Source organism: Coregonus clupeaformis, unplaced genomic scaffold (assembly GCF_020615455.1).
Source record: "Coregonus clupeaformis isolate EN_2021a unplaced genomic scaffold, ASM2061545v1 scaf1319, whole genome shotgun sequence".
NCBI classification, from domain to species: Eukaryota; Metazoa; Chordata; class Actinopteri; order Salmoniformes; family Salmonidae; genus Coregonus; species Coregonus clupeaformis.
This window is the reverse complement of record NW_025534773.1, coordinates 135,001-145,000: the sequence shown is the minus strand read 5'-3', so window position 1 is coordinate 145,000 and position 10,000 is coordinate 135,001. Positions and strand designations below refer to the sequence as shown.

The 10,000-nt window shown below is 48.2% G+C and overlaps 1 protein-coding gene across 2 annotated transcripts in view; it reads left to right on the top strand.

Annotated features, from left to right (window-relative positions):
* The window catches only part of LOC121562244 (serine/threonine-protein kinase haspin), a gene marked incomplete at its 5' end in the record, with an annotated part of 24,386 nt that overhangs the window by 7,637 nt on the left and 6,749 nt on the right, over positions 1 to 10,000 (top strand). For both annotated transcript variants that reach the window (XM_045218021.1, XM_045218020.1), the window contains 5 exon segments: positions 28 to 219; positions 427 to 512; positions 2,179 to 2,241; positions 2,707 to 2,798; positions 7,871 to 7,950. In XM_045218021.1, coding sequence (XP_045073956.1) covers positions 133 to 219; positions 427 to 512; positions 2,179 to 2,241; positions 2,707 to 2,798; positions 7,871 to 7,950 — 408 coding nt within the window.

Below are 10,000 nucleotides of genomic sequence, written 5' to 3'. Positions count from 1 at the left end.
GTGTGTGTGTGTGTGTTCTCTCTGTAGAGTGTGTATGCGTTAGATAATGACCTGTCTGATGGCCAGAAGGTGTATTCAGAGTGCAGTCAGACAGGTCCTCTGGGCTTCCAGGACTGTCTCCCAGCAGCCAGGATGAAGCTGTGTAGAAAGATCGGAGAGGGAACCTTCGGAGAGGTCTTCAGTACGACCAACACAGATGGAGACACCGTCGCTCTCAAGGTAGGGGGTTGGAGTGTTGGAGGGGGGGTTGTGTGTTGGAGTGGGGGGGTGTGTTGGAGTGGGGGTGGTGTTTTGGAGTGGGGGGGTTGTGTGTTGTGTGTTGGAGTGGGGGGGTTGTGTGTTGGAGTGGGGGGTTGTGTGTTGGAGTGGGGGGGTTGTGTGTTGGAGTGGGGGGGTTGGAGTGTGTAACAGTTTCTCTGTGGTTAGATCATCCCAATAGAAGGCTGTGACCAGGTGAATGGAGAGGAGCAGAAAACCTTTGGAGAAATCCTCCATGAGATCATCATCTCCAAGTACGTTACTGTGGCGCTGTGGGGAGTGTATTAATGGTGTGTGTGTGTGTGTGTGTGTGTGTGTGTGTGTGTTTTGTGACCCAACGTAGCAGGCGTATCTAGTCCTGACGAGAGAGAACACTGTTGGGGGGAGGTTCTGTTCTGTTGAACCAATCCAGTAAATGTGGAGGAGGAGTTAAGATTGAGTCTTGTTAACGTCCAAAAGGCTCTCTTTCCATTTCCCCTTGAAACCCCGGATGAAAACCCTGCTGAGGGTGTGTGTGTGTGTGTGTGTGTGTGTGTGTGAGTGTGTATATTAATGATGTGTGTTAGTGGTGCGCGGATCAGCTGTTTGTTCACCCAAACCGATCCGCAATTGCTAATAACCCGTCCGCAACCGACTGACTATATGTGATCCAGTGAAAGACTGAGGCCTGCACCGGACCCTAACCTGCTAATATAGAGAATGGGCTGTGCAGTCAGACAGCAGAATGAGGATTTGACAGGGGGGGTGCAGTTTTATTTTGGGGGGGTAATTTAGATGTTTCTGCTTGTAATTTCCAACATTTTGGTAGGCTATTTGTTAGTCAACTTGTCTATAATTTAGGGCGGTCCCCCGACAAAAAAAAAAAAAAAAAAACCTTGGGGAGACCGAAGTCGTCTGTTCTTTCGACCAATCGATTGGTCTAAAATGTTAAACGTGTATTTTTCCATATATAGACACACCCTATGTGTTTTAATAAAATCAACTATACGCATTGAGCTTGTCTGATGCCTAAAGCTAACGGGTTGATGAAATAAAACAAATGCCTCAAGAGGGAGCCAGAGATCTAGATAACCAGAAGAAGAAAAATCCTTAACCTGACCCAACTGTTCTTCTCCCGCTCCTGCTGGCTTTCTCAGATTCCACATGGAGCCTCCGACCACATTTTTGGATCAAGCAAAAATTGGCTTTTAGTCTAGGCCTCTGCAATGGATTAGTTCACTGAGATGGGCGTAAATATATATATATATACAGTACCAGTCAAACGTTTGGACATTGATGCCAATTGGACATTTTGCACAGGTTTGACCGGTTGTAAGGAAACGGAAAGCTGTGAAAACGACCCAACGTTGTTTCTGATAAGATTTCAGTTCGGTTTGGATGCATATTTTTAATGTGGTTGAAATACTTTTTTTTATGATGCTGATAAAGATGGACGCGTCTTACTGCTGCTTTCTCTCAAGATGCTGAAAGAAATCATATTTCTCTCCACTCCTGTTCCCGAGTCAAAATTCACATTTGGTGAATCATTTTACTGCAGGAGGTCATATTATATTAAGGCTATGTGAGAGGTTACAGACCTATAGTCAGTGTCCAGATGTCAGTTTCCATTTAACCCATCTGAACAGTAGGCTACAGTTCCCTTGACCTGCCACAGGCCTATTGGAAGTCCCCGTCTTGTGACTGTCAAATTTGTAAAGAGCCTCACAATCATCACACATAACATAGCAGACACTGCTATCATCCTCTTTTAACACTTTCACCAAATCTTTCCCAAACATTACTTTATTTTCAACTGTATTCCAGTGTGTGTATTCCAGTGTGTGTGTATTCCAGTGTGTGTGTATTGTAGTGTGTGTATTGTAGTGTGGTTGTGGTTGTGTACTAATGCTGTCTGTCTGTCTGTCTGTCTGTCTGTCTCAGGGAGCTGAGCAGTCTAAAGGAGAAGCAACACAACCAGACCACTGGCTTCATCGGACTGAAGGAGTAAATACACTGGCTCCTCTCTCTCTCTCTCTCTCTCTCTCTTCTCTCTCTCTTCTCTCTCTCTCTCTTCTCTCTCTCTCTCTCTCTCTCTCTCTCTCTCTTCTCTCTCTCTCTCTCTCTCTCTCTCTCTGTCTCTCTCTGTCTCTCTCTGTCTCTCTCTCCTCTGTCTCTCTCTCTCTCTCCTCTCTCTCTCTCTCTCTCTGTCTCTCTCTCTCTCTCTCTGTCTCTCTCTCTCTCTCTGTCTCTCTCTCTCTCTCTGTCTCTCTCTGTCTCTCTCTGTCTCTCTCTCTCTGTCTGTCTCTCTCTCTCTCTGTCTCTCTGTCTGTCTCTCTCTCTCTCTGTCTCTCTGTCTGTCTCTCTCTGTCTCTCTCTCTTCTCTTGTCTCTCTCTGTCTCTCTGTCAGATAATGTGTGTAGAATTGCTAGGTGAGTAGGTAGTTGTACTAATGGTAGTGTGTGTGTCCAGTCTCCACTGTGTCCAGGGCTGCTACCCTCCAGGCCTGCTAAAAGCCTGGGACTCCTTCAACACACAGAGAGGATCAGAGAATGACAGACCAGGTGAGAGAGAGACACCTGTACACCTGTCTACCTGTACACCTGTCTACCTGTACACCTGTCTGTTTCACCTGTCTACCTGTACACCTGTCTACCTGTACACCTGTCTGTTTCACCTGTCTACCTGTACACCTGTCTACCTGTACACCTGTACACCTGTCTTCCTGTACACCTGTCTACCTGTACACCTGTCTACCTGTACACCTGTCTACCTGTCTACCTGTACACCTGTCTTCCTGTACACCTGTCTACCTGTACACCTGTCTACCTGTACACCTGTCTACCTGTACACCTGTCTGTCTCACCTGTCTACCTGTACACCTGTCTACCTGTACACCTGTCTACCTGTACACCTGTCTACCTGTACACCTGTCTCACCTGTCTACCTGTACACCTGTCTACCTGTACACCTGTCTACCTGTACACCTGTCTACCTGTCTACCTGTACACCTGTCTACCTGTACACCTGTCTGTTTCACCTGTCTACCTGTACACCTGTCTACCTGTACACCTGTCTGTTACACCTGTCTACCTGTACACCTGTCTACCTGTACACCTGTCTGTTACACCTGTCTACCTGTACACCTGTCTGTTTCACCTGTCTACCTGTACACCTGTCTACCTGTACACCTGTCTGTTTCACCTGTCTACCTGTACACCTGTCTACCTGTACACCTGTCTGTTACACCTGTCTACCTGTACACCTGTCTACCTGTACACCTGTCTACCTGTCTACCTGTACACCTGTCTTCCTGTACACCTGTCTACCTGTACACCTGTCTACCTGTACACCTGTCTACCTGTCTACCTGTACACCTGTCTTCCTGTACACCTGTCTACCTGTCTACCTGTCTACCTGTACACCTGTCTACCTGTACACCTGTCTACCTGTACACCTGTCTTCCTGTACACCTGTCTACCTGTACACCTGTCTACCTGTCTACCTGTACACCTGTCTACCTGTCTACCTGTACACCTGTCTTCCTGTACACCTGTACACCTGTCTACCTGTACACCTGTCTGTCTCACCTGTCTACCTGTCTACCTGTACACCTGTCTGTCTCACCTGTCTACCTGTACACCTGTCTACCTGTACACCTGTCTGTCTCACCTGTCTACCTGTACACCTGTCTACCTGTACACCTGTCTACCTGTACACCTGTCTGTCTCACCTGTCTACCTGTACACCTGTCTACCTGTACACCTGTCTCACCTGTCTACCTGTACACCTGTCTACCTGTCTACCTGTCTTCCTGTACACCTGTCTGTCTCACCTGTCTGTCTCCCTCTAACCCAGGGGTGCCATCCGGCCCGTCGGTAGTTTGAGTAAAAGTAGATTATTCTTTTTTTTGTAGATTATTTTCTCAATATACTTTAATGACTAAAACCAAATCAAAACTGTGTAGAAATGATAATGGACACCGTTTCTTGGCTCGCTAATAATCACCTAAATGAAAGCTAGACAGTCGGGGACCATCAGATTCCCAGAGCGATGGATGGAGGACTATCTTTAGCAAGTTCTGACTGGTGAGGAAATATAACCCATTTTCAGTGCGGTCCTCCGGACCTCGGTGACGACTGAATGGCATTATGGGATATTGTGTGTAGATGGGTGAGATTTTTTTAAAATCCATTTTGAATTCCTGCTGTAACAACAAAATATGGAGTAAGTCAAGGGGTCTGAATACTTTCTTAAGAAACAAAGATCACAATCACAAATAGTGTTTCACCATTTTATTTAGTACGGAGACAAATAGCGAAGGTGTCACAGGCAGTAGTTGAAGTATCTAAATATAGTGTAACCTACCAATCAATGTATATCAAGGGCCATGGAGGGCACAATCTATCTTTACAATGTTGCAGTCCAGAAATGAGAGATTTACCATCTACGCCAAAAGGCCTCTGATGGAGGCTGTAGAACTGTCATCAACGCTTCAGTATTCCCCTTCTCTCTAGGAGCATTCAGAAAGCATTCAGAAAGCATTCAGAAAGTTTTCAGAAAGTATTCAGAAAGCATTCAGAAAGTATTCAGAAAGCATTCAGAAAGTATTCAGAAAGCATTCAGAAAGTATTCAGAAAGCATTCAGAAAGTATTCAGAAAGCATTCAGAAAGTATTCAGAAAGCATTCAGAAAGTATTCAGAAAGCATTCAGAAAGTATTCAGAAAGTATTCAGAAAGCATTCAGAAAGCATTCAGAAAGTATTCAGAAAGTATTCAGAAAGCATTCAGAAAGTATTCAGAAAGCATTCAGAAAGTATTCAGAAAGCATTCAGAAAGCATTCAGAAAGTATTCAGAAAGTATTCAGAAAGCATTCAGAAAGCATTCAGAAAGTATTTAGACCCCTTTACTTTTTCCAAATTTTTGTTAATTACAGCCTTATTCTAAAATGGATTAAATTATTTTTAACCCCTCATCAATCTACAAACAATACCGCACAATGACAATGACACACACAAAAAAACAGGTTTTTGAATTGTTTTGCAAATGTATGAAAAACAACTGAAATATTACATTTACATAAGTATTCAGACCCTTTACACAGTACTTTGTTGAAGCACCTTTGGCAGCGATTACAGCATTGAGTCTTCTTGGGTATGACGCTACAAGCTCGACACACCTGAATTTGGGGAGTTTCTCCCATTCTTCTCTGCAGATCCTCTCAAACTCTTGTCCGGTTGCACAGCTATTTTCAGGTCTCTCCAGAGATGTTCGATCGGGTTCAAGTCCGGGCTCTGGCTGGGCCACTCAAGGACATTCAGAGACTTGTCCCGAAGCCACTCTTGCGTTGTCTTGGCTGTGTGCTTAGGGTCTTTGTCCTGTTGGAAGGTGAACCTTCACCCCCAGTCTTAGGTCCTGAGCGCTCTGGAGCAGGTTTTCATCAAGGATGTCTCTGTACTTTGCGCCGTTCATCTTTCCCTCGATCCTGACTAGTCTCCCAGTCCCTGCAGCTGAAAAACATCCCCACAGCATGATGCTGCCACCACCATGCTTCACCGTAGGGATGGTGCCAGGTTTCCTCCAGACATGACGCTTGGCATTCAGTCCAAAGAGTTCAATCTTGGTTTTATCAGACCAGAGAATCTTGTTTCTCATGGTCTGAGAGTCCTTTAGGTGCCTTTTGGCAAACTCCAAGCGGGCTGTCATGTGCCTTTTACTGAGGAGTGGCTTCCGTCTGGCCACTCTACCATAAAGGCCTGATTGCTGGAGTGCTGCAGAGATGGTTGTCCTTCTGGAAGGTTCTCCCATCTCCACAGAGGAACTCTGGAGCTCTGTCAGAGTGACCATCGGGTTCTTGGTCACCTCCCTGACCAAGGCCCTTCTCCCCCGATTACTCAGTTTGGCCGGGCGGCCAGCTCTAGGAAAAGTGTTGGTGGTTCCAAACTTCTTCCATTTAAGAATGATGGAGACCACTGTGTTCTTGGGGACCTTCAATGCTGCAGAATTGTTTTTGTACCCTTCCCCAGATCAGTGCCTCGACACAATCCTTTCTCGGAGCTCTACGGACAATTGGTTTGGTTTTTGCTCTGACATGCACTATCAACTCTGAGACCTTATATAGACAGGTGTGTGCCTGTAAATCATGTCCAATCAATTGTATTTACCACAGGTGGACTCCAGTCAAGTTGTAGAAACATCTCAAGGATGATCAATGCAAGCAGGATGCACCTGAGCTCAATTTCGAGTCTCATTGCAAAGGGTCTGAATACTTATGTAAATAAGGTATTGCTGTTTATTTTAAGTACATTTGCAAAAATGTCTAAACCTGTTTTTGCTTCGTCATTATGGGGTATTGTGTGTAGATTGCTGAGTGGGAAAAAAATAATTTGTAAAAAATAAGGCTGTAACGTAACAAAATGTGGAAAAACTCAGGGGGCTGAATACTTTCCGAATGCACCTCATTAAAATGCTAATCAATTTATAACATTTGTGACATGCGTTTTTCTCTCACTGTTCAAATAAACCTACCATTAAAATGATAGACTGATCATGTCTTTGTCAGTGGGCAAACGTACAAAATCAGCAGGGGATCAAATACTTTTTTCCCTCACTGTACCAGGGGAAAAATGAGTTTAACCTGCTCTGACCTGTCTGTCTCTAGCCTGTCTGTCTGTCTGACTCTAACCTGTCTGTCTGTCTGACTCTAACCTGTCTGTCTGTCTGACTCTAACCTGTCTGTCTGTCTGACTCTAACCTGTCTGTCTGTCTGACTCTAACCTGTCTGTCTCTAACCTGTCTGTCTGTCTGACTCTAACCTGTCTGTCTGTCTCTAACCTGTCTGTCTGTCTCTAACCTGTCTGTCTGTCTCTAACCTGTCTGTCTGTCTCTAACCTGTCTGTCTGTCTCTAACCTGTCTGTCTGTCTCTAACCTGTCTGTCTGTCTCTAACCTGTCTGCCTGTCTCTAACCTGTCTGTCTGTCTCTAACCTGTCTGTCTGTCTCTAACCTGTCTGTCTGTCTCTAACCTGTCTGTCTGTCTCTAACATGTCTGTCTGTCTCTAACCTGTCTGTCTGTCTCTAACCTGTCTGTCTGACTCTAACCTGTCTGTCTGTCTGACTCTAACCTGTCTGTCTGTCTGTCTGACTCTAACCTGTCTGTCTCTAACCTGTCTGTCTGTCTCTAACCTGTCTATCTGTCTCTAACCTGTCTGTCTGTCTCTAACATGTCTGTCTGTCTCTAACCTGTCTGTCTGTCTCTAACCTGTCTGTCTGTCTCTAACCTGTCTGTCTGTCTCTAACCTGTCTGTCTGTCTGACTCTAACCTGTCTGTCTGTCTGACTCTAACCTGTCTGTCTGTCTGACTCTAACCTGTCTGTCTGTCTGATTCTAACCTGTCTGTCTGTCTGATTCTAACCTGTCTGTCTGTCTGACTCTAACCTGTCTGTCTGTCTGATTCTAACCTGTCTGTCTGTCTGATTCTAACCTGTCTGTCTGTCTGACTCTAACCTGTCTGACTCTAACCTGTCTGTCTCTAACCTGTCTGTCTGTCTCTAACCTGTCTGTCTGTCTCTAACCTGTCTGTCTGTCTCTAACCTGTCTGTCTGTCTCTAACCTGTCTGTCTGTCTCTCTGGTCAGATTTCTTCAGTGAGGAGCAGCTGTTTCTGATCCTGGAGTTTGAGTTTGGAGGCAGTGACCTGGAGAACAGTAACGGACAGGTGAGCAGGGGAGGGAGGAGTTAGGAGACCAGTGACCTGGAGAACAGGAAGACAGGTGAGGAGGGGAGGGAGGAGTTTGGAGAACAGGAAGACAGGTGAGGGAGGAGTTAGGAGACCAGTGACCTGGAGAACAGGAAGACAGGTGAGGAGGGGAGGGAGGAGTTTGGAGAACAGGAAGACAGGTGAGGAGGGGAGGGAGGAGTTTGGAGACAGTGACTTGGAGAACAGGAAGACAGGTGAGGAGGGGAGGGAGGAGTTTGGAGAACAGGAAGACAGGTGAGGAGGGGAGGGAGGAGTTTGGAGACAGTGACTTGGAGAACAGGAAGACAGGTGAGGAGGGGAGGGAGGAGTTTGGAGAACAGGAAGACAGGTGAGGAGGGGAGGGAGGAGTTAGGAGACCAGTGACCTGGAGAACAGGAAGACAGGTGAGGAGGAGGGAGGAGTTTGGAGACAGTGCTTGAGAACAGGAAGACAGGTGAGGAGAGGGAGGGAGGAGTTTGGGAGACCAGTGACCTGGAGAACAGGAAGACAGGTGAGGAGGGGAGGGAGGAGTTTGGAGAACAGGAAGACAGGTGAGGAGGGGAGGGAGGAGTTAGGAGACCAGTGACTTGGAGAACAGGAAGACAGGTGAGGAGGGGAGGGAGGAGTTTGGAGAACAGGAAGACAGGTGAGGAGGGGAGGGAGGAGTTAGGAGACCAGTGACCTGGAGAACAGGAAGACAGGTGAGGAGGGGAGGGAGGAGTTTGGAGACCAGTGACCTGGAGAACAGGAAGACAGGTGAGGAGGGGAGGGAGGAGTTTGGAGAACAGCAGGAAGACAGGTGAGGAGGGGAGGGAGGAGTTTGGAGAGCAGGAAGACAGGTGAGGAGGGGAGGGAGGAGTTTGGAGACTCTGAGAACAGGAAGACAGGTGAGGAGGGAGGGAGGAGTTTGGAGAAAAGGAAGACAGGTGAGCAGGGGAGGGAGGAGTTTGGAGAACAGGAAGACAGGTGAGGAGGGGAGGGAGGAGTTTGGAGAACAGGAAGACAGGTGAGCAGGGGAGGGAGGAGTTTGGAGAACAGGAAGACAGGTGAGGAGGGGAGGGAGGAGTTTGGAGAACAGGAAGACAGGTGAGGAGGGGAGGGAGGAGTTTGGAGAACAGGAAGACAGGTGAGGAGGGGAGGGAGGAGTTTGGAGAACAGGAAGACAGGTGAGCAGGGGAGGGAGGAGTTTGGTTTTCTCTAACTCTACACTGTATGTGATTGTGAATTAGAGTTTGGAGCAGTCTTGAGTGATATATATATATATATATATATATATATAAACGTACCTAAACTCTCCTCTCTCCTCCTCCTCCTCTCCCCCCCTCCTGTCCTCTCTCCTCCTCCTCTCCCCCTCCCTTCTCTCCTCCTCTCCCCTCTCTCTCTCCTCCTCCTCTCCCCCCTCCTGTCCTCTCTCCTCCTCCTCTCCCCCTCCCTTCTCTCCTCCTCTCCCCCTCTCTCTCCTCTCCTCTCCCCCCTCTTCTCCTCTCTCCTCCTCCTCTCCCCCCTCCTGTCCTCTCTCTCCCCCTCCTCCTCTCTCCCCCCCCTCCCCCCTCCCCCTCCCCCTCCTCTCCCTCTCCTCCTCCTCTCCTCCCTCTCCCCTCTCTCTCTCCTCCTCCTCTCCCCCTCCTGTCCTCTCTCCTCCCCCTCCCCCTCCCCTTCTCTCCCTCTCTCCTCCTCCTCTCCCCCCTCTCTCTCCTCCCCCCTCTCCCTCCCCTCTCTCTCCTCCTCCTCTCCCCCCTCCTGTCCTCTCCCCCCTCCCCCCTCCCCCTCCCCCTCCTCTCCCTCTCCTCCTCCTCTCCCACTCCCCCTCTCCCCCTCTCCCCCTCCCCCCTCTTCTCGTCTCTCCTCCCCCTCTCCCCTCCCCTCCTCTCTTCTCCTCTCTCCTCCTGTCCTCTCCCCCCTCCCCTCCCCTCCTCTCCCTCTCCCTCCTCCTCTCCTCCTCTCTCCCTCCCTCTCTCCCCCTCTCCCACTCCCCCTCTCCTCCCTCTCTCCCCCTCTCCCCCTCCCCCTCTCCCCCCTCTGTCCTCTC